General features: G+C 40.7%; 1 protein-coding gene across 8 annotated transcripts in view; it reads right to left on the reverse strand.

Annotated features, from left to right (window-relative positions):
• BPTF (bromodomain PHD finger transcription factor) overlaps window positions 1-22,866 on the reverse strand; it is a 133,204-nt gene that overhangs the window by 75,968 nt on the left and 34,370 nt on the right. For all 8 annotated transcript variants that reach the window (XM_081576850.1, XM_081576848.1, XM_081576849.1 and 5 more), the window contains exons 2-3: window positions 15,237-16,059; window positions 1,670-1,893 (exon numbers count right to left, since the gene is read on the reverse strand). In XM_081576850.1, the coding sequence (XP_081432976.1) occupies window positions 1,670-1,893; window positions 15,237-16,059 (1,047 nt within the window). The remainder of the gene's footprint in view (window positions 1-1,669; window positions 1,894-15,236; window positions 16,060-22,866) is intronic.

Here is a 22,866-nt window from a genome sequence, read left to right on the forward strand (position 1 = left end):
CTATACTAAAAGCTGAGACTGAAAGAGAGTAAAAAGGGATTTTTCAATTGCAATGCTGGGGTCCAAAAAAGGAAATTAAGAGGGGAAGTAATCCTCTTAATTATATTAGTACAATTATCAACCTCCCCAAAGAATTCTGATGAGTAAAACTTATCTGATGGAAAAAATACACATTAAAAAAAAAAAACAAATCTAATGAAAAAAGATACTTCCAACTACCAGATATGAATAAATATGACTCCTGTTAACTAAACCTACTAGTATTTGAAGAAGTACAGGGAAGTCCTTGTCCTATTCACTTTTTTAAAATGTCATACGCATTCATTATTTGTTACAAAACAGGGAATAAAAACACTGAGCAACAAAATAACTAAGGTAGTAATTAAAATATAACCCAAAGTGTAAAATATGTATCCATGAGTCCATCCTGATATACACGACTGGATAAAGAAAGAATAGACCAATCTGTGCAGGAACCCAAATAACGTATGTAGATCAACGCTCCCTCAAGGAGGTGGACCGTGACTCCCCACGGCCTAAGTGTGGGCTGTGCACAGTGACTCTCTCCCCAAAACCACAGTACGGGTGGGAGGAATAATTTTACAATACAGAAACCAGACAAACACTGCCTCAATCAGGTGACCCAAGTTAACATCATCGGTGATAAATCATACTGGTGGCAGGTACTCTGGGTAAGATGATGAGGAGGGCACTTCACCTCTGTGGTCTTCCTCCCCCAAAATACACAACACAAGGCTAGCTCTGAGAAGAACATGGGACAAATCCATGTTGAGGGCATTCTTTTAAATCCCTGGCCAGCAATCCTCAAAATCTGTCAAGGTCATCAATAATAAGGAAAGTCTGAAAACCTGTGACATCCTAGAGAGACAGGATGACTAAATATAGTGTGGTGTCCTGGAAGGGATCATGAGACAGAAAAAGGACATTAGATAAGAACTGAGGAAATATGAATAAAGTATAGATATAAGTTATTAAATATATCAACACTGGTTCATTAGTGATGACAAACACACCACACTAATGTGAAAGTCGCTCAGTTGTGTCTCTTTGCGACCCCATGGACTATACAGTCTATGGAATTCTCTAGGCCAGAATACTGGAATGGGTAGCCTTTCCCTTCTCCAGGGGATCTTCCCAACCCAGGGATCGAACCCAGGTCTCCTGCATTGCAGGCAGATTCTTTACTAGCTAAGCCAGGATGTAAGACGCTGATAATAAGGGAAGGGTATGTGAAAAACCCTCTGTGCTATCTTCACAACTTTTCTGTAACTGTAAAATTATTCTAAAATTGAAAGTTAAAAAAACACAAAAGGCAAAGAGTAAATTTTAAAGGAACACCATTTCTCATAATTAAAAACAGGACTCCCTAAAAGGTTTATTAATAAAATTTGTGAATTAAAAAACAAATATAACTTGGGGAATATCAGTAATGAGTAAGGCAAGGTACCAACCACTAAAATGTATAGGGTCCCTAATTTAAATTAGGATAAAAAAGGTTTTATTGGGAAAATATTATAAAGAATTAAGTAAAATAGTAATACTTAAAAATTTTAATACATTTTCATATTCTGTAGCGATTTCATACCAAGAGTTTATCTCAAAAAGTAAAATCTAACAAAAAGTAAAATGAGAAGAATTTCCCACTCACCATTAGCTGCCGCCAGAAAGGATTTGTTACTGCCCCGAGCTTTATTGGTCAGGTCTTCAGTTATGTCCATGTGCCGGTGGATTTCTTCACGCATTTCTTCTAGAATTTTGCAGAGTTCTGCCTCCCAGTAATCTTTGTCTAGACAGTCAATTAATTCTGCAAGTTGGACCTTTGTGCTGTAGTACCAAATTTTCTTTTCATTTTCATTTTCTGTATCTTCTTCTCTGTTTAAGAAAAAGCACAAAAACACTTTGTATGTTAGACACAATGGCATTTATCTGACAATTTTATCTATCCAGTGAAAGTTAAAATACATAACACAAAGACTGCACACTAAAGTTCAATATATTAACACTTATTCACAAGAGATCGTCAAGTCTCATTCAAATTCAAGGTACTCATTTTACTTAACTTCTGATTATTTTGATTTCCTAGCCCAACATAGACAGCATATTAAAAAGCAGAGACATTACTTTGCCAACAAAGGTACTTTGCCAACAAAGTGCCAACTAGATGGCTAGTCAAAGCTATGGTTTTTCCAGTAGTCATGTATGGATGTGAGAGTTGGACTATAAAGAAAGCTGAGCACCGAAGAATTGATGCTTTTGAACTGTGGTGTTGGAGAAGACTCTTGAGAGTCCCTTGGACTGCAAGGAGATCCAACCCGTCAATCCTAAAGGAAATCAGTCCTGAATATTCACTGGTAGGACTGATGCTGAAGCTGAAACTTCAATCCTTTGGCCACTTGATGCGAAGAACTGACTCACTGGAAAAGACCCTGATGCTGAGAAAGATTGAAGGCAAGAGGAAAAGGGGATGACAGAGGATGAGATGGTTGGATGGCATCACCAACTCAATGGACATGAGCTTGAGTAAACTCCGGGAGTTGGCAATGGACAGGGAGGCCTGGTGTGCTGCAGTCCATGGGGTCACAAAGAGTTGAACATGACTGAGCGACTGAACTGAACCTAGCCCACAACAGCTTAGGATGCTGCTGCTAAGTCGCTTCAGTCGTGTCCGACTCTGTGCGACCCCATAGACGGCAGCTCACCAGGCTCTGCCATCCCTGGGATTCTCCAGGCAAGAATACTGGAGTGGGTTGCCATTTCCTTCTCCAGTGCATGAAAGGGAAAAGTGAAAGTGAAGTCGCTCAGTCGTGTCCGACTCTTAGCGACCCCATGGACTGTAGCCTACCAGGCTCCTCCATCCATGGGATTTTCCAGGCAAGAGTACTGGAGTGGGGTGCCATTGAAAATATAGTAAATGTAGATAAATGTAGCTTGTCGTAGTGGGAAGAGAAGAATTAGTACAGTAACAAAGAAAGATTTCTAAAAATGTGACACTCAGAAATAGGACCTTAAAACTCAGAGTGTGTGAGTGCTTCGTGGAGGATGGTCCTGGTGACACTTCAATCAACATTAAGATCATCACTGTAACAATACCATGCACAGAACTTTAACCAGAAATATTTAAACTCTGTTCAGTACCTGACAGGTACAGAGCAGGACCATGTTATACTACAGTTTAGAAACATTTCCACCAAAACGGTGGGAATGCTTTGTTAAATTCTGGCCCTTAAAGGAATCATGTCAATCGAGTGACAACATCTCATCGCTCTTCTTGCCTGGGGACAATCAAAGCTCAAACTGGAAAAGAGCAGAGCAGCTTTCCATCCTGCTGAAACCTCTCTGAAGACGCCACTCACGTGTAATGGAGGCAGCCACTTGCACATGAATAGTCACTGATTAGAAACACAAGGCAGATTAATGTCTAGCGCCAGACTTCAAGAAACACATGTGATGGAGGTGCTTCTCTCACTGAAAAGAACTCAGGATTCCATAGGCATGCATTAATATACAACATTTGTCTTTCTCTTTCTGACTTATTTCACACTGTATAATAGGCTCTAGGTTCATCCACCTCATTAGGACTGACTCAAATGTGTTCCTTTTTTATAGCTGAGTAATATTCCATTGTATATATGTACCACAATTTCCGTCTCCATTCATTGAGGGTGGGACGAATTGAGAGAATAGCGTGGAAACACACAATTACCATATGCGAAACAGACAGCAAGGGGGAATCTGCTGTGTCACACAGAGAGCTCAACTCAGTGCTCTGTGACAACCTAGAGGGGTGGGGTGGAGATGGGAGGGGGATTCAGGAGGAAGGGGACATATGTACGCTTGCGGCTGACTCACATTGATGCACAGAAACCAACACAATACTATAAAGCAATCATCTTCAATTTAGAAAAAAATTTTTTAAAAATCAGGAATATGTGTGAAGTATCTGACAAGAACAAGTCTGTAACTTTCCTACTTGCTCAAAGGCAAACTCATGGAGCTGAAAGAACAGGGCTTTAAGAAAGATCTGGCTTTAAATGGGCTCAGTCACTTATGATATGTGAACATGGACAAGACACAACCTCTCTGAGTGTCTGAGCCATTTTATTCACCTCACTGGTAAATGGAGATAACAGAACCTATCTTGAGGGTCACTGTGAGATATTATAAAGCAAATAAAGGTATTCTAATAAAGCATCTTATTAGAGTTAAGTGTTATAGTGCTTGGAAACATCACTGACAAGTGAAATGTGTTAGTGGCTCAGTCGTGTCCAACTCTTTGCAACCCCATGGACTGTAGACTGCCAGGCTCCTCTGTCCATGGAATTTTCCAGGCAAGAATACTCAAGTAGACTGCCATTTCCTACTTCAGGGGATCTTCCCGACCCAGGAATCAAATCCATGTCTCTTGTGTCTCCTGCACTGCAGACAGATTCTTTACTGTCTGAGCCATAATGACCAATAAATAGAAAATATTATTGTTACTAGTAAGGTAGTAAATAAATTAAAATGTTTTGACCAAGCACAAGAGTTACAGGACAACCTAATTATTTGTTTTCTAAGATATCAATCTTAAGGAGTTTTCCTCTATTATAAAGATTATCAAATTTTTTTAACTGTTTGCTTTTTTCTCGATACAGAAATATCTGCAATTTCAATGGAACGAGAAAAATATTCTACATAAAAACATTTTGGGGGTAGAAATACAATTTACAAGCATAAGATTTCAACACGAAAATGAGATGCTAAGAGCAAACTTAATCAAGCAACTCACAAGCTACTGAAAGGGTCCCTATCAGATGACTAAATTAGCCCATGCTGGCATTTGCAGAATTTCCATCTTAACAGAGAACACTTAATTTTAATCTTAATTTTCATCTTAAGAGAGAATTCATAACTTCGTAACAGTGGCAGTCCATTTTAGATTGAAACTGCTCTATTAGAAAGTTTTTCCCCTTTTAAGAGAAGATACACATACCTAGGATTTCCATCAATCCATCCTGCTAGAATTCTCTGAAATGACTCTAACACCTCCTCCACACAGTCCTTCAACTCTTTCACATCTATAATTTTACCACTTTTTTCTTTTCAGGCCAAACATGCTCAGATACTTTATAACCATTTCTCACACAGCACGTTTTCCAGTTTTCACTACCTTGATATTCTTCCCCTAAATGTACAGTCTGTCAATGTCCTGATAAAAATAGCCCTATTTTTTATTTTGCTCATCAAAGATAATACTCAACACTGACGTTTTTTTTTTCTTCTTGAGGCTGTAGGAGGATAAATTCATCAAAAGCATAAAGTAGTAAAACTGAGTGAACAACAATGGCAAATGCTTTCAAAGAAAAGTTGTTTTAATATTGATGTACTTGGGCACATTTACACAATTTAAATAACCAAGATTATTTCTTCTAATTGTAAAGGTGACAACAGCTTTCCTGTAGGAACATACATCAATTTGTAGGTGTATCTGTTTATGGGGTTATAATCTGTTTTCTACAGAAGCTCTGTCTCTGAAGTGCTTCTTCTGCACCCCCGGCGGCCATGAAGTCACTGATCAGCTCAAAGAGTTCACAGGATGGCAGGGGAGGACAGGCTGGAATGAAAATATTTGCCAAAATTGCAATTAAGCGCAAGTTTCCAGATTCTATGCCTATGTTTTAAAGTCTGTTTGGCTTCTACTTAGGCAAGATAAGAGGTTAATGACTAACAGTTAAGTTTTGAGTTTCATTTCTAAACAAACCCACAGAAACTAAGAGTAAGGAACGCTAGTGTGGTGGGTTGACTAGCACCCCAGAGAAATGCATGTCCACCTGAGACCACAGAACGTGACCTTATTTGGAAATACAGTCTTTGCACCTGTAATTATCTAGGGATCTTGAGATGAAATCATTCTGGATTCGGGTGAGCCCTAAATCAAATGACTGCTAACCTTGTAAGAGGAGGAGAAGATTCGAAGAGACACGTGGAAAAGGTGATGTGAAGATGGAGGCAGAAATCTAAGTGCTGTGCTAGTCTGTAAGCTGGGAAATGCCAAGGACAGCCAGCAACCACCCAGAAGCTGGGAGAGAGGCGGAAGAACAATCCTGCTGACATGGACTTCAAACTCTCAGCCCCAGAATCAGGACAGAATAAATTCCTGTTGCTTTAAACAACTCACCTTATGTCCATTTGTCATGGCAGCCCTAGGGAACCAAAACAGACTGGGATACTGGGAAATGAAAGTGCTGCTGTAACAAATACCCGAAAACGTGGAAGCAGCTTAGGAACTGGGTAACGGGAAAAGGCTGGAAGAATCTTGGGCCCCTTGACAGAAAAGGCCTATCTTCAAGACACAAGGTTGGCAGAAACTGGAATTGTGCTACCATAAGCCAAGGAACACCTCAGGTACCCGAAGATGGAAAAGGCAAACAAAGAATTCCTTCCTAGAGCCTCTGGAGGGAACACAGCCCCATGGACACCTTGATTTTAGACTTCTAGCCTCCAGAACTATTAAAATGTGAATTTCTCACTATACTTTGTTATAGAGGTCACAGGAAACTAATGCAGCTCAAGATTCAGAGATCAAAGGCAGCCCAAGCAGGTTAAGAGCACACATTCTGGGTTAGAATGCCTGGGACTGAATTCTGATTCTGCCACTTGCTAGTAGTATCATACTGGATAAATTACTTAAACTCTTGATGCCTCAACTTCTCCATCTGTAAAATGGGGGTGATAGTATTTATATATCAAAATGCTGCTGTGAGAATTAAACAAATTAAAAATGTAAAGTGCTTCAAACACTGCCAGTATATAGTAGGTGCAGTATGCAGAGTTGCTATTATTTTGCTCATCTTATGAAGTATACGATATCTACCTTAAAACAAACAAAGTGGAGTGTGTTTTTGCTTTTTTTTTTGTAAAGGTGTTTCAGGGTGCAAGTGGGAGAGAATTTCAGGGGGGAAAGCTCTAGGAAATGGAATATATAGGCTGACTTGAAAGATAAGTTAGTTGAAAGGCTTTGAGTTTTTTTTTGTTTGCTGAGTGCTTTTTATTTATTTTGTTTTGGGTGGCGGGAAGCAAGAGAATAGGGCTTCCCTGGTGGCTCACTGGTAAAGAATCTGTCTGCAATGTAGGAGGCGCAGGTTCAATCCCTGGGTCAGGAAGATCCCCTAGAGAAGGAAATGGGAACCCACCCCAGTATTCTTGCCTGGAGAATTCCATGAACAGAGGAGCCTGGTGGGAAACAGCCCATGGGGTCGCAAAAGAGTCAGACATGACTTAGCAACTGAACAACAACAAAGTTAGAGAATATACAAAATTAGAGATCTATGAACTTTCTGTTAAGGGCAAATGAAAGCATGAAATTGAAAAGTTTTTCAACTTGGGGGTAAAGGAGACCTGACCAGAAAGGCTGTTTTAAAAACAGTCCAACTATGGAACAGAAAACCAACTGGGGAATGGGGAGTTACACACAGACTGGTTTGGAGACAACTAAACGAATATAACTGAGATGATGTTGACAGTGAGAATGGAGAGAAACAGATTCAATATTTAAGAGATAATTACAAGGTATAAAAAACAACACAGGATAGGAGACTATTTCCAGTTTCTAGCTTGAGCAGCAGGCAGGATGGTGATCCCATTACTAAGATGGTAACACTGAATGAAAGGTAGGTAATGGGGGCAAGTGATGCATTCAGTTTTAGACATGTTGCTTCTGAGGCGCCTGCTACATGGACTTGTCCAGGAGGCTGCTGGATATGCAGAACTGGACATGAGCAGAAGGGTTACACGTGTTAGGTCTGATGGCAACTGAGTCAGCCAGTAAATAGGCAGCTTATGGCTGGAATGGGGAGGTACAGGTAGAAAGCTGTACAGGTTAAAAAGGATAAATTAGTTCTGGAAAGTGAAAAAATCCAGAGCTTTAAAATGCTGTGTTCAAGGTAATTTTATCCAGAACAGATAGTGAGAGGAAAAGGTGCTAATCTGGTACTTCCTACTTTATTAAAAGCCCCAATTTCAGAGCAAAGGATTGATAGAATGAAAGCAATATTTAAGAAAGATTGGCCCTCTTATGTATCAGACTGGAACTGATCTCTAAATTGTTTGCTCAATATCTTGGTTCTTCAGGTAGACTATAAACTCATGTGTAAGAACTTTTATTTTATTCACTAACTTGTCCAAATAACATTTTAAATGACTATTAAATAAAAGCAATAATACGAAAACTTAATGTCTATAAAATACTAGCATTACAATGAAAAAGTGTTCACTGGGACTTCCTTGGTGGTCCAGAGGTTAAAACTGTGCTTCTACTGCAGAGGGCAAGGGTTCAATTCCAGGTGGGGAAACTGAGATCCCGCAAGCCTCAGCCAAAAAAACAAAAACGTGATTACTGCGCCAGACTTTGTTTCAGACATAACCCCTTGGATAACAGGTCCACTTGCATCATTTTAAGCTTCTGGACTTCCCAGGAAAGCATATACCAAATCTCTACATAACCTGAGCAATTTACATTGTTTCAAAACTTTTCACCAGGAGTCCACATATAATCTACCACAAGGGGGCGCTTAAACGGAAATTGTTTTGATCTAACTGAAAAAGATGTAAAATCTTTCACATTTACTTAAATTATTGACAAGAAATGACTGTCATTAATAGTGATATTTAAATTTTTGTATTGGACTTTACAAAGAAAGTAGTCAAAATGTCACAACACATGAAAAAAGATACTATCCTAATTCATCTGAAATCTTTCATTAAATTTTGTGTACTTTATTATCATTAAGAAAGGAAATTTGAGGGACTATGATTAAAGCTTTTAAAGCAAATAAATGTAAGTGAATAGTTTCAATGCCAAATATGTAATTTATTATTACATATAAATATTATTAAATAATAATAAATTTATTAAAATAATAAATTTTAATCTAAAAATTATTATTATTACATATTACACTGGGACTTCCCTGGTGGTCAGGTAGTTAAGAATCTGCCTTCCAATGAAGGGGATGAGGGTTTGATCCCTTTTCAGGGAACTAGATCCCACATGCTGCAGGGCAACTAAGTCCACCCACCAAAGCTAGAGAGAAACCCTCATGCCACACAATAAAGAGCCTGTGTGCCGCAACTAAGACTCAATGCAGCCAAACATACATATAAAAGAATTTTACTGTCCAATTTAGAAAAGCAGATTATTTCATCTCATTGATGTATCACAAATCCACCCACAGGAACCTTCTTGAGTCCTTTGACTCCTGTAATTTCAAAGGTTTGCACTTTAACCCCATTCAATGAGTCTTCTCTTCTTGTCTGAGTGTTGCTTTACATACAGATGCTGATTTATCAAGAAACAACTTTTTTGGAACACCACTTAATTTACGTCAAATTTTCTAAAAATGCCTTTGTTTCAAATTTATAAGATCTCAGAAAAATCCAGTCTCAACAGAGCCAAAACCATTACACTATTTTTCTTTAAGCACTGCTTTTAACAAGTAAAACAATGCAAGTTGCAGACTTCTCAAGATGAGGGCTCAGAAACTAGACTACAGTATAAAATTAGTTACTGAAAATATTCTTGGGAGTTCCCTGGCGGTCCAGTGGTTAGGATTCTCACTGCCATAGCCCGGACTCAATCCCTGGTCAGGGAATTAAGATCCTGCAAACCACGTGGTGTGGCCAAAAAAAAAAAAAGAAGAAAAGAGAAGATTCTTAAAAATAGGTCCTGGAAAAAAAAGGATTTTTTTTTTTTAAGGTCCTACTTCCTAATAGCCAAAGAGTCTTGAGCAACTCCAAGAGCAACTTATTTAACTTCTCTTGAGTTTTAGTTTTTCATCTATGAAATGCAGACAAGAACAGTACCTACATTATTGGGCTGTTGTGAGGATTAATTTTAAAAATGTATTTGTAAAATGCTTATTAGAAAACTGAACGCACATCTTATTTTAAGCGGAAGAACTGAGAAGAAAAACATCATTATATATTCCTTTTTATATGAAATGTTTAGAAAAGGCGAATTTATACAAACAGCAGAGGAGTGATTTTCTAAGGCTGAGGGTGGGCGTGAGATTAACTGTAGACAGATACGAGAAAACCTTCATTCAGGACAACTGAAACGTAGAGTGACCAACCACATGGATTTGTCTCAGAAGGAAACGTTTCCTGGGATGTGTGACTTTCAGCGTTAATTTACTAAAATTATTGAATTGTACACCTATAACAACAGAATTTTATAATACATAATCAACAGCCCAGGGAATTCCCTGCTGGTCCAATGGTTAGGACTCTGAGCTTCTACTGTAAGGCGCAAGGGTTCCCCCCAGGTCAGAAAACTAAAATCCCACATGTCATGTGGTGTGACGAAAACAAAACAGGGGCAGGACAGGGAAGGCACCAGAAGAATGGGAGAAGAGGAGCACAGAGTAAGTATCGCTTACTTCCTGACTGGTTCACAGCAATCCTGAGGACTCTAAGCCCTTCCGGGAAGGCCCAGGAGACCAGTGAGTGGGGCCTGTTACCTGTTGTGCTGCTGTCTAGAGGGTATAAGCACCAGGCTCCCTGAAAGGCAGTGTCACTGACTCTTCATTTAGAATGAAAGACTGCATTAAACTTCACACCAAAATGTGGTTACAGTTACCTCTCCATTTGTAATGACCTCCTTGCCAACACAAGCTTCCATGCTACCATTTCCATAGCATAATGTGAGAAAGATGGAACAATAACCACCACAACGAGATATGTGGGAGGTACGGGGGCAAAAAAGAAAATTATATGAAAATTTAAAATAACTGATAGAAACCAAAAACCACAAAATAACATTTAAAAACATAATATACTGTTTCTCACATCAGTTTCTGGATTAAGGAATAGACTGAATCCACACGCCTCATTCATGCTCTCTCCTGAAACCCTCTTGCTGTGCTGAGCCGCTCAGTCGTGTCTCTTTGTGACCCATGGACTGTAGCCCACCAGGTACCTCGGTCCACGGGATTCTCCAGGCAAGAATACTGGAGTGGGCTGCCATGCCTTCCTCTAGGGGATCTTCCCAAACCAGGGATTGAACCCAGGTCTCCCGCATTGCAGGCAGATTCTTACCATCTGAGCCACCAGGGAAGCCCCTTGAAACCCTTTAAAACTGCTAAAGGAATATTTTTAAAGATGTAAACTTACGGTACTTCCCTGGTGGCTCAGTGGTAAAGAATCGGCTTGCTAGCATAGGAGACACAGGTTCGATCCCTGGTCCGTGAGGATCTCACATGCCTCAAAGTAACTAAATGAATGGGCCACAATGATTGAGGCTGTGATCTAGAGCCTGGGAACAGCAACTACTGAAGCCCATGTACCCAAGAGCCCGTGCTCTGCAACCAGAGAAGCCCGCACACGGCAACTAGAGAGTAACCCCTGCTCGCTGCAACTAGTGAAAAGCCCGTGCACCAACGAAGACCCAGCACAGCCAAATAAATAGATAAAATTATAAAGTACGTTTGCATTTTTTTAAAAAGATCTAAACATATAAGAATAAAGAAACTAGATAATCATAATTCAAAGAGATACATGCACCCTCATGTTCACCGCAGCACTATTTGCAACTGCCAGGACAAAAGAAGGCATCTAGATGCCCATTCATGGAAGAATGGATAACGAAGATGTGGTACATACATACAATGGAATATTACTCAGCCATAAAACAAAAATGAAATAAGGACTTCCCTGGTGGTCCAGCAGGACGTGGGTTCGATCCCTGGTCAGGGAACTAAATTCCACACGCCTCAGAGCTAGAGCCTATGGGCCACAACGAAAGATCCCACATGAGGTAATGAAGACCCCCAACTGCTGCAACTAAGATCTGACACAACCAAGTAAATATTTTTCTAAAAAGAACGAAATATGCCATTTTGCAGCAACATGGATGGAATGGAGACTCTTAAACTAAGTGAAGTCAGTCAGAGAACAACAAATACCATATGATATCACTTACATATGGAATCTAAATAAAGGGTGCCAATGAACTTATCTATGAAACAGAAACAGCATTACAGATGGAGAAAACAAATGTATGGTTACCAGTGGGTAACTGTGGGGAGGGATAAGCTAGGAGACTGGGATTGGCATATATACACTACAATACATACAGCAGATAACCAATAAGGACCTATGGCATAGCACAGGGAACTCTACTCAATACTCTGTAATGGCATATATGGGAAAAGAATTTTAAAAAGAGTAGGTATCTGTATGCGTATAACTGATTCACTTTGTGGTACACCTGAAACTAACATAAAATTGTTAATCAACTATACTCCAATAAAAATTAAAATAAAGAAAGATTAGAGAAAATAAAAATGACAACAACAACAAAAACTGGAAGCAGGAAAGCAAATGGGCAAATGACAACTGCCTTTAACAGGGCCAAGAAAGCGCAATCTGAAATACAAAGGGTGGAGCTGAGAACCAGCAATCACAATCCTCCGAAGACACTGACATGCGGAGGGAGTATCGACAGCAGAGAAGGCTTGCCAGCTGCTTCAGGAGCAGATCTAGAGACCACTTATCTACCCACTTTAAGCCACTAAAGGTTTAGTTACTACAGGAGGTAAAAGTGAGGTCCTCTGGACCAGGGGACACCAGGAACAGGTATGAACAAAGGTCCTGTACAGAAAACCAAGGAACTGAATGGCTATGCACACAGTATGGAGAAGACTCTTGAGAGTCCCTTGGACTGCAAGGAGATCAAACCAGTCAATATAAAGGAAATCAACCCTGAATATTCATTGGAAGGACTGATGCTAAAGCTCCAATACTTTGGCCACCTGCTGCAAAGAGCCAACTCACTAGAGAAGACCCTGATGCTGGGAATGATTGAGGGCAGAAGGAAAGGGGGGCATCAGAGGATGATGGTTGGATGGCATCATCAACTCAATGGACACGAGTTTGAGCAAACTCCGGGAGATAGCGAAGGACAGGGAAGCCTGGCATGCTGCAGTCCATGGGGTCACAAAGAATCAGACACGACTGAGCCACTGAACAAAAAACAAAGCACACAGTAAATGTGGTGTGCATGGTAAATGCAGCCCACGTTCTCCACCCAGCCAGCCAGACCCTCATGCTCCAAGCAGGACACAAGAAAAGGCCTCTCTGGACTACCTGACAGGCTCCAGAGGAAGGGCTAAAGATAGTGAGTGACACTGGGGGTCACCAAGAACAAAGATTAAGAAAATCACCTAAAGGTTAAGCTCAAAATTGGTTAAGCTCATAGCCTACCCACTTGCTCAGAACTTCCAATCAGCTGTATTAATCCCACAATGTTAATCAATCAAGAGCAGAAAACTAAGGATTAATAGACATCTAAGGATGGAAGAGACAAAACAAACAAACAGCAGGAAGAAGCAGACTAGAAGAAACAGAGACCAGGCACAGAGGGAAAAAATGTATGAAAAAGTATCAAAAATTTCAAAAATATCTTCAAAAGTAAGAGAAATTTTTATTTCCAGAAAATAAAGGACCAGGATTTTATGTTATTTTTTAAAAACGAGGATGATTTTAAGAACAAAAGAGCTCTTAAAAAATAAAAATATGATAGGAAAGGAAAAATAAATAGTAGGGCTTGAAGACCAAGATAAAGACCAGAAAAACTGAGCAATACATACGCGCACCGAGCAACACGCATGCGTGCACACACACACCCACACACTCCACAGAAGACAAAGACAAAGAGGAAAACTGGAGAGAAAAGATACAATCAGAAGGCCAAAACAGGAAGTCCAACATTCAATAAAATAATAGTTCAAGAAAAATGAAACGGGGAAAAGGAGAGGAGGAAGTCCTCAAGGGAAGTTCTCAGAACTGACTCAACCGTCAGACTGAAAGCGCCCACCACACACACAATGGACAAAAACAGATCCACATGAGGCCGTATCACTCTACAACTGCAGGAAACACCAAGGCAAAGAGAAGGTTCTATAAGCTTGCAGGTAAGTCAAAAATGGTTATATACAAAGAATCAATGAATGGATTCAGATTTCTCAACAGCAACACTGCAAGACAACTGTACAAAATTCTGAAATTCGCTGTTTATTCTGTACCATTTTTAAAAACTAACGGTGGGCCTGGCTAAGCTCCTCCTCTCTATCTAGCCTGGTCTGGCCGTGTGCTGATGAAGTTCCTTCTCTCCTCTCCATGCCTGCTCTTTCATTTCATCCCACGACAAATTTTCTGCTGTGACCTAGTTCTGAGAGCTTGAAGAAGGCTCTGAAAACTTTACAGGCTGAAACTACAAAGCAGCCCGCTCTCTCTGACCATACTTCTACAGGCTATCCAAAACCAAGTCCACACTACAACCCTGTCCATCACCCTCACTGAGGTTAACCCTCTGCTTTCCCAGACTTTCTCCCACTCTTCCCACTGCCCTGCCTGGAAGAAATCTCATGAAAACCCTCGGGAAAGCACAAGCCAAGACTATGGCCATGAGTTTGTTGGGTTTATCTTCTGGGAGACTGCAATCAATATGATAGCACTGATCGTTCCTGAGACAACTGGTTTGTTCTTGCTGCTCCATTTCATATACAGATATAGCAAAACTAAAAAGAGAAGCAAGAAAATCCTAACACCAAAGTTAGGATGGAGACTATCCTGGGGGGTGGGAGTAGGGGTGGGGGGCGGTGCAGGGAATCTAATGGGGGAAGGGCCCACAGTGGCATGTGGCTTTCCACCTAGTAATTAATGTTTTTAAGTAATTTTAAGTAATTAATTTTTCCATCCTAGGTATCAAATACAATGGTGTATACTTTGCTTTTTCTCATATACCATTCTGTCCTTACAATTGTAAAAACTTGTTTTAATGCACATATTCCTTCAAGTTAGTAGTTATTAAACTATACAACTCATTGGGCTTCCCAGATGGTACTAGTGGTAAAGAATCAACCTGCCAATACAGGAGACGCAGGACACACAGGTTTGATCCCTGGGTGGAGAAGATCTCCTGGAGAAGGACATGGCAACCCACTCCAGTATTCTTGCCTGGAGAATCCCACCGACAGAGGAGCCTGTCAGGCTACAGTCCACTGGGTTGCAAAGAGTCCGACACTACTGAAGCGACTTAGCACACACGCATACAACTCATTATTAAATCACAAAACTTTGTATCACATCGGCAGCACAGCTCTGCTACATCAATCACGAAGGAATCTGGCTTAATTTTAAATACACACACAAAAAAATCTAAGACCAGGTTTACTCACATTATGAGTCTTCGGTTTAAGAACCAGTATTTCCTCCGACTCCTGTCATATCCGATAGGTTCGTGTCGAATATAAGGTTTGTTTTTTTGGATTTCAGCAACGCAGTCAGTCACACCAGGCACCTTATGTGCTACACAGACTTCACACTGCCACTCATCCTCCGGCACCTCCTCGAGCGGCGGCTTCACGCATTCCAAATGGTACACCGCCGAGCAGGTCTCACAGCAAAGCAAATCCCCGAGTTTGTGACAGACCCGACAGTGGTCGTCATACTGGATCACCCCTTCAGACATCAACTCCTCACGAGCGATGTTTGTGGTGAGAAACTGATCGACTAAGAACTGCAGAACTTTGATTTTGTTGTCTACTGGTCCGTAAGGATAGTCCTCTGCTTCTTGGTAAGGAAGAACATGATGGTACTCCTTGTCACTCTCACAGTACACCCGCAGCACCTCTGGCCACGTCATGCCATCGATGAAATACAGCGTGGAATTCACGCTGTCTTTCAGATCGGCGGGTCCAAAGGTAGTATTGGAAGTGTCTTCTTCACGCAAGACTGCTTTCAAAAGCACAACGTGCATCTCTGCCATAAGTGTGCACTGCTCTTGACTCACCAGAGCTGCACAGAAGTCCTCAAAGCGAAAAGGAGATAACCTTAGAACCGTGCCAAAGTTCCGCAGTACCTCATAAATGGCAATAACATTCATTATATGCTCGTTAGGCACCATTAAATCCTCAGAGGACTTGGGAAATTCAAGGGGCGGGATGTCTTTTTCTTCCAATATTGGAGAACGAGGCCGATGTACTCTTGGTTTTCGCCTACCTGTAAAGAAAGAAATGGTATAATTACAAATCAATACCTCATTTCTACAAACTACGGGTTTTCCAGTTTTTCCTGTTTGGACGTATATCCCCGAAAAGAGATATGCCATACTTCTATTTTTCTAATAACTGCCAAGTTCAAAGAACACCAAGAAGCAGTGATTTAGCTCTGATCTTTAAGTCTGTAGAAAATCTAAATGTAAAGTTTTCCCATTATATCCCAAACTAGAAGTACAAAAAAAATTGCAATTATATTCAGTTTTCAATTACTTAGAGGGGTTAACAGGTTTACAGGTAACCACGATAAAAAAGTTAACAGCATATTTGTGAAAGACCTGACGAGAATATAAATGAAAAAAGACATCTCCAAGAGAACAGGCACAACGCGGTGCCCCGTCGCACTAAGAAATGGCTCTCAGCAACCAGACAGGAATTCCACTGGTGCAGCAGCCCTTTCCTTGGCCAGAAGTTCTTCCTGAGTTCCACAGTGAAGCTCAAGGTTAGGGCTGAGACAGGAAGAAGGAGGAAGGAAGAGAGAAGACAAGCAAGGTTCCAAAACTGGGAGAAAATGAGGTCGGGGGTTCACTTAAGAAACAGACAACAGATTGTAATTTTTCAGTATAAATTAAGCAATAGCAGGTGCCTGTTTGCCAATTTACAAGATGCGATGTCCAGTCTAGGAATACCTATGTACGTAAATAAATATACCAATATATATCATTTGAGAGCTTAGTTTATAAAAAGCATGCAGATCTTATTGAATCCTCTGAAAAAGTCTATGAAGTATTTTAATAAGAAAACTTGTGGGAAGAAACAAGTTTCTCTTAAAATGCTATGCCTGCATTACTATTATTACACTTTCCAATGATGTTTACAGAACAAGAAATGTATTTTTAAATACTAGGATTAATTTTATCAAGATCAGTTAACACTGAATTCATTTTTCACAATTAAGCTTTATGGTAACCATGGCTTTGGGTTGCTGGTCACCTCTTGGTTGCCTCTTCCGTCCCCCATTCCTAAGCCCTCCTCAGGTCCAGCTAACTCTCATTAGGTACAAACTAAAAGGGTACAGGACACCAGGAGAAGAAAGTATACTAAAGGATATAAAAGGTCAAGATCTTTTATACAAAGCACTACTCCCCATATTCATTCACTGGAAAGATTTGACCAATAAGACTATATCCATTACGTTCTGTAGAAAAAGGTTCAAGGGATCACCCTAGGCGAGACTTCGCAGGTGAGCCTACATAGTAAGGGGTTTCCCTGGTGGCTCAGTGGTAAAGAATCTGCCTGCCAAGTAGAAGATGCAGGTTCGATGCCTGGGTTGGGAAGATCCCCTGGAGGAGGAAATGGCAACCCACTCCAGTATTCTTGCCTGGGAAATCCCATAGACAGAGGAGCCTGACAGGCTACAGTTCATGGGGTCGCAAAGAGTTAGACACAACTTTTAATGACTGAGCACCCACCCTACATAGTAAGGAAAGAAACCTCCTTCATCTTAGCAAATTTTCATCTACTACAAAGGTGCAGTTTTCACAGATTCAACTAAATCACAGAATCACCATATTAGTGATAAGCACTATGATGGTGCTTTTCAGTCCATTTCACTGTCTTCTGGAAATTATTTGGGTCTCAACTGCAAAAGTATATATAAGAGAAAGCCGAAAGGGATTAAAGGGAAGACTGAACCTAGAGGAATCCCTCAAATCCAAGGGAAGAAACACAAGTCACCAGCTGAGACAAACCTGCTTATACAGACAGTGCCTGTGTCCCTCTCGGCTGTTTATGCAAAATGCTGTCAAACAGAGTCCAAGTAAAGGATTGCAGAAGGAAAGGCTGGAAAAGTAGTTCGAGGACCAGAACACAGGGATCCTTAAATGTTAGGTGCAGGCATTTATACAGCACTTTATTCAAGCAGTAATGAAGGTTGTTACAGGTTTTCTGAGCAGGGCAGGGACATGAGAAGAGTGTTCTAGAAAGTCTTCTCTGGCTTCAATGTGTATAATGAAAAGGACAAGGGCAATAGATCAGAGACAGAGCATCTTCTGCAACTACCAAGAAAATAAAGACCTGGATTCAGAGTCTGGCTGTGAGAACGAAGAAAAAGATGGATAAAAGTGACCTTATGGAGCAAGAAATCAAGTGGCGTGGAATATAACAAGGCCGCCTTAACATTCGACTCTGGTACCATTTCCTGCAAAAGACCACTCTAACTCCCCCAAACTCTTCTGAATTCTTGTTGCCTTCTCTGAACCATTTGTTACCTTATAATTTACCTGTGCATGGTATCTATTCCCGGAGAAGGCAATGGCAACCCACTCCAGGACTCTTGCCTGGAAACTCCCATGGATGCAGGAGCCTGGTAGGCTACAGTCCATTGGGTCGCACAGTCAGGCACGACTGAAGCGACTTAGCAGCAGCAAGCAGCAGCAGCAGGTATCTATTCCACCTCTGCAGCCGAACACCCACCTCTTAGATCTAAGGAAGATTTGGCATGCTTCTTTTACTGGCAGCATTTGCCAGCATCACTCTCTTTGGAGAATTACCTTCCCCCTACACCACCTGATTCTGATGGGGTCCCCAAACACAGTATTCCATCTCCCGATCGTTGGCACTGTGGGCCAGCTAGAGTCCTGCCTGAGATTTTATGTTCAGATGCTGAAAGAGAAGTGCTCTGAAGCTTGTTCTTTCCAAGATGGTGGCCAGAGGTGGTCCGGGGCCCACCCACATTTACCTCCCTTGTGGAAGAAGGGAATAAAGACAAGAGACAGAAGCAGGAGTGGGAGAAAAGTACTGATAACTCAGGAGTACTGGCAGAAGCTGTCATTCAAATTTCCCAGTCACACAACCCAAAAACCACTCCCCTTTTGCTTAAAGTGAACATGTTGGTTTTCTGTCACTTGCAAATAAAAGGGAACTAACTGATCAAAACAGTATTTAACACAGAATATAAATCTTTCATAATGAGAAACTCAGAAAATTGCTATTTAAAGACTATCAATGAAAGCAGTTAATGTTTTTTTTTCCTAAAAAAAGACTGTTGATAGTACTCTTCTGTAGTAAATTAGACAGTAACAGAAACACTGTCCAATGTCTAATTTTAAAGCATCAGCTTTCACAGATTTTAAAAGATTTTGGATAACCATTGTATTCTGATATTTAACAGTTCATTTAGCTGTATCTTAAGCTAAAGTATGTTTGCTTTCTATTAGGTTTAGAGGTAAGAGGAAGAAAGGCAAAAAAAGGCTCACAAATTCTACACTCCAGTATCTAGCTGGAAACCACAAAATAGGGTCTATTCAAACTACGACTATATACATACTGAACAATGACAATTTGAGCACTTTTCAAAGTTAACATTAAATACTGGTCAGTTCATTCTGAAGTATTATTGGGAGAGTTTAAATAAGTTCAATTGTTAAGAAGGCAATTTGGCAAAAATCTATCTGAAGGCATAGCCCTTTGACCCAGCAATTCCACCTCCTAGAAGTTATTCTACAGATATACAGACACATGCATTTAAGTAAGTACAAAATACTTAATGCAACAGTTTCTTTGTGTGTATTTTGTGGGTTTTTTCATTTAACTTAAATATACATCAATACTTAAACCATAAATTACAATGCATACAGATAATAGCATCCAATATAGCAGTTGAAAAGAATAAGGTAATATTCATATGGGTTGAAAAAAAAAATCTTGAAGATATGTTATTGAGTACAAGAAAAAGCCAGCTACAAAATAATGATGAGAATGTCATTTGAGAAAAGAAATTAGAAACAAACAGAAAAAAGGGGGGAAGAGCAATATAGTATATACATCTAAGTGGTCATATAAGAATCTTTTTCCTAGTTGTTCCTGGGGAGGAGAAATGGAGGAAAGGAAGGAAGAAAGGCTAATTTTTTTTATCCTTTTATAGTCTTAAACATTGCATGCATATATTTTTACTATAATATTTTAAGAAAAAGACTGGACAGGTATCTATGCAAATACATAAAGATATTAACATTCAAATCAATAAAATGATGCTAATAATAATGGCTACTGATGGTCTTGTATGAATACAAATATAAGGTCATTATGCCAAATTCAAAGATTCAGGTTTAAGCATAGACTATAGTGTATAAAGAGAAAACTCGTAAAATTAAACCACTTATGCCTCTCAACTGTCAATCATTAGTATTAGCAAGTCAAGTCATTTCAATTATTCAGGAAAATGTATTTATAATATACTACTGAGGATTATCCTCATTACCACTGCAACACTGATCTAATATCTAGCAGATAAATTATATTAATTTTCCTGTATTAAAGAAAAAAGTGATTAACGTCAATTTCACTGCTGCTGCTAAGTCGCTTCAGTCGTGTCCGACTCTGTGCGACCCCACAGACGGCCCCATAGAGCCCACGAGGCTCTGCCGTCCCTGGGATTCTCCAGGCAAGAACACTGGAGTGGGTTGTCATTTCCTTCTCCAATGCATGAAAGTGAAAAGTGAAAGGGAAGTCGCTCAGTCATGTCTGACTCTTTGCGACCCCATGGACTGCAGCCTACCAGGCTCCTCCGTCCATGGGATTTTCCAGGCAAGAGTACTGGAGTGGGTTGCCATTGCCTTCTCCGCTAGCTATCCGGAAAAGGCAGAGTAAAACCACAATGAGATACTGTTTCATACTCATCAACAGACAAAAATTTTAAAGTTCATCCAAACAAACTTTTGAGAAGAACAGACAGCAACAGAAACACTGGTCTATCATCTTCGGGACCCTAAAGTGGCACCACCACTTTGGGAAGCAAGTCAGGAAGAGTCAGGTTAAAGCTAGACACACAACCTTGAGAGGGCGGTCTGCAAGCTTTTTGTCCATGACCCAAATTAAGAATACGTTTTCTATCTCAATCTAGTACACAGCCCCAAACTAAAGTCTTTAAGCACTACTCTTAGCTTCCCTCATAGCTCAGTTGGTAAAGGATCCGCCTGCAGTGCAGGAGACCCTTGTTCGATTCCTGGGTTGGGAAGATCCGCTGGAGAAGGGATAGGCTACCCACTCCAGTATTCTCGGGCTTCCCTTGTGGCTCAGCTGGTGAAGAATCCACCTGCAATGTGGGAGACCCAGGTTCGATCCCTGGGTTGGGAAGATCCCATGGAGAAGGAAACGGCTACCCACTCCAGTATTCTGGCCTGGAGAATTCCATGGACTGTAGAGTGCATGGGGTCGGACACGACTGAGCAACTTTCACTTTCTTTCACTTTCACTTAGACGAATATCTTCTCTTCCATCCCATTTCAATACCTTCTATTCCATTCTTTTTCTGCTTTTAAAACATGCTGCATGCAGCCCACAATCTGAAAAACACTTCTCAGGAATTTCCTGACATCCAGTGGTTAGGACTCTGCACTTCCACTGAGGAGGGCACTGGTTCCATCCCTGGTTGGATCCTGCCTACCTCACAGGGGCTTCCCTGGTGGCTCAGTGGTAAAGAATCCACCTGCCAAGACAGGAGACGCAGGAGACGTGGGTTCAATCCTAGATCAGGAAGATCTCCTGGAGAAGGAAATGGCAACCCATTCCAGTATTCTTGCCTGGGAAACCCCATGGACAGAGGACCCAGCAGCCTCCAGCCCATGGCCACGCAGACTTGGACACAACTGAGCACAGTGCAGCACGCTGTCCAGGGTGGCCAAAATATAAAGTTTGAGATGCTGCCTTGAAACTATCCACCCTAAAACTAGAAGTGCAGCAAAATCACATGGGACACTGTTAAAGAATGCACAGGAGAACCACACAAAAAAGATCTTAAAGACCCAGATAACCACGATGGTGTGATCACTCACCTAGAGCCAGACATCCTGGAGTGCGAAATCAAGTGGGTCTTAGGAAGCATGACTACAAATGAAACTAGTGGAGGTGATGGGATTCCAGCTGAGCTGTTTCAAATCCTCAAAGATGATGCTGTGAAAGTGCTGCACTCAGTATGCCAGCAAATTTGGAAAGCTCAGCAGTGGCCTCAGGACTGGAAAAGGTCAGTTTTCATTCCAATCCCAAAGAAAAGCAATGCCAAAGAATATTCAAACTACTGCACAATTGCACTCATCTCACACGCTAGCAAAGTAATGCTCAAAATTCTCCAAGCTAGGTTTCAACAGTATGTGAACTGAGCAAGAACTTCCAGATATTCAAGCTGGATTTAGAAAAGGCAGACAAACCAGAGATTAAATTGCCAACATCTGATGGATCACCTAAAAAGCAAAAGAATTCCAGAAAAACATCTACTTCTGCTTCATTGACTACGCCAAAGCCTTTGACTGTGTGGATCACAACAAACCGTGGAAAATTCTTCAAGAGATGGGAATACTAGACCACCTTACCTGCCTCCTGAGAAATGTGTATGCAGGTCAAGAAGCAACAGTTAGAAACAGACACGGAACAACAGATTGGTTCCAAACTGGGATAAGAGTATGTCAAGGCTGTATATTGTCACCTTGCTTATTTAACTTCTATGCAAAGTACATCATGCGAAATGCTAGGCTGGATGAAGCACAAGCTGGAATCAAGACTGCTGGGAGAATTACCAATAACCTCAGATATGCAGATGACACCATCCTTATGGCAGAAAGCAAAGAGGAACTAAAGAGCTTCTTGATGAAAGCTAAAGAGGAGAGTGAAAAAGCTGGCTTAAAACTAAACATTCAAAAAACGAAGATCACGGCATCAGGTCCCATCTCTTCATGGCAAATAGATGGGGAAACAATGGAAACAGTGACAGACTTTATTTTCTTGGGCTCCAAAATCACTGCAGATGGTGACTGCA

Source organism: Giraffa tippelskirchi, chromosome 3 (assembly GCF_054371585.1).
Source record: "Giraffa tippelskirchi isolate mGirTip1 chromosome 3, T2T-mGirTip1v1.2.pri, whole genome shotgun sequence".
Taxonomy (NCBI): Eukaryota; Metazoa; Chordata; class Mammalia; order Artiodactyla; family Giraffidae; genus Giraffa; species Giraffa tippelskirchi.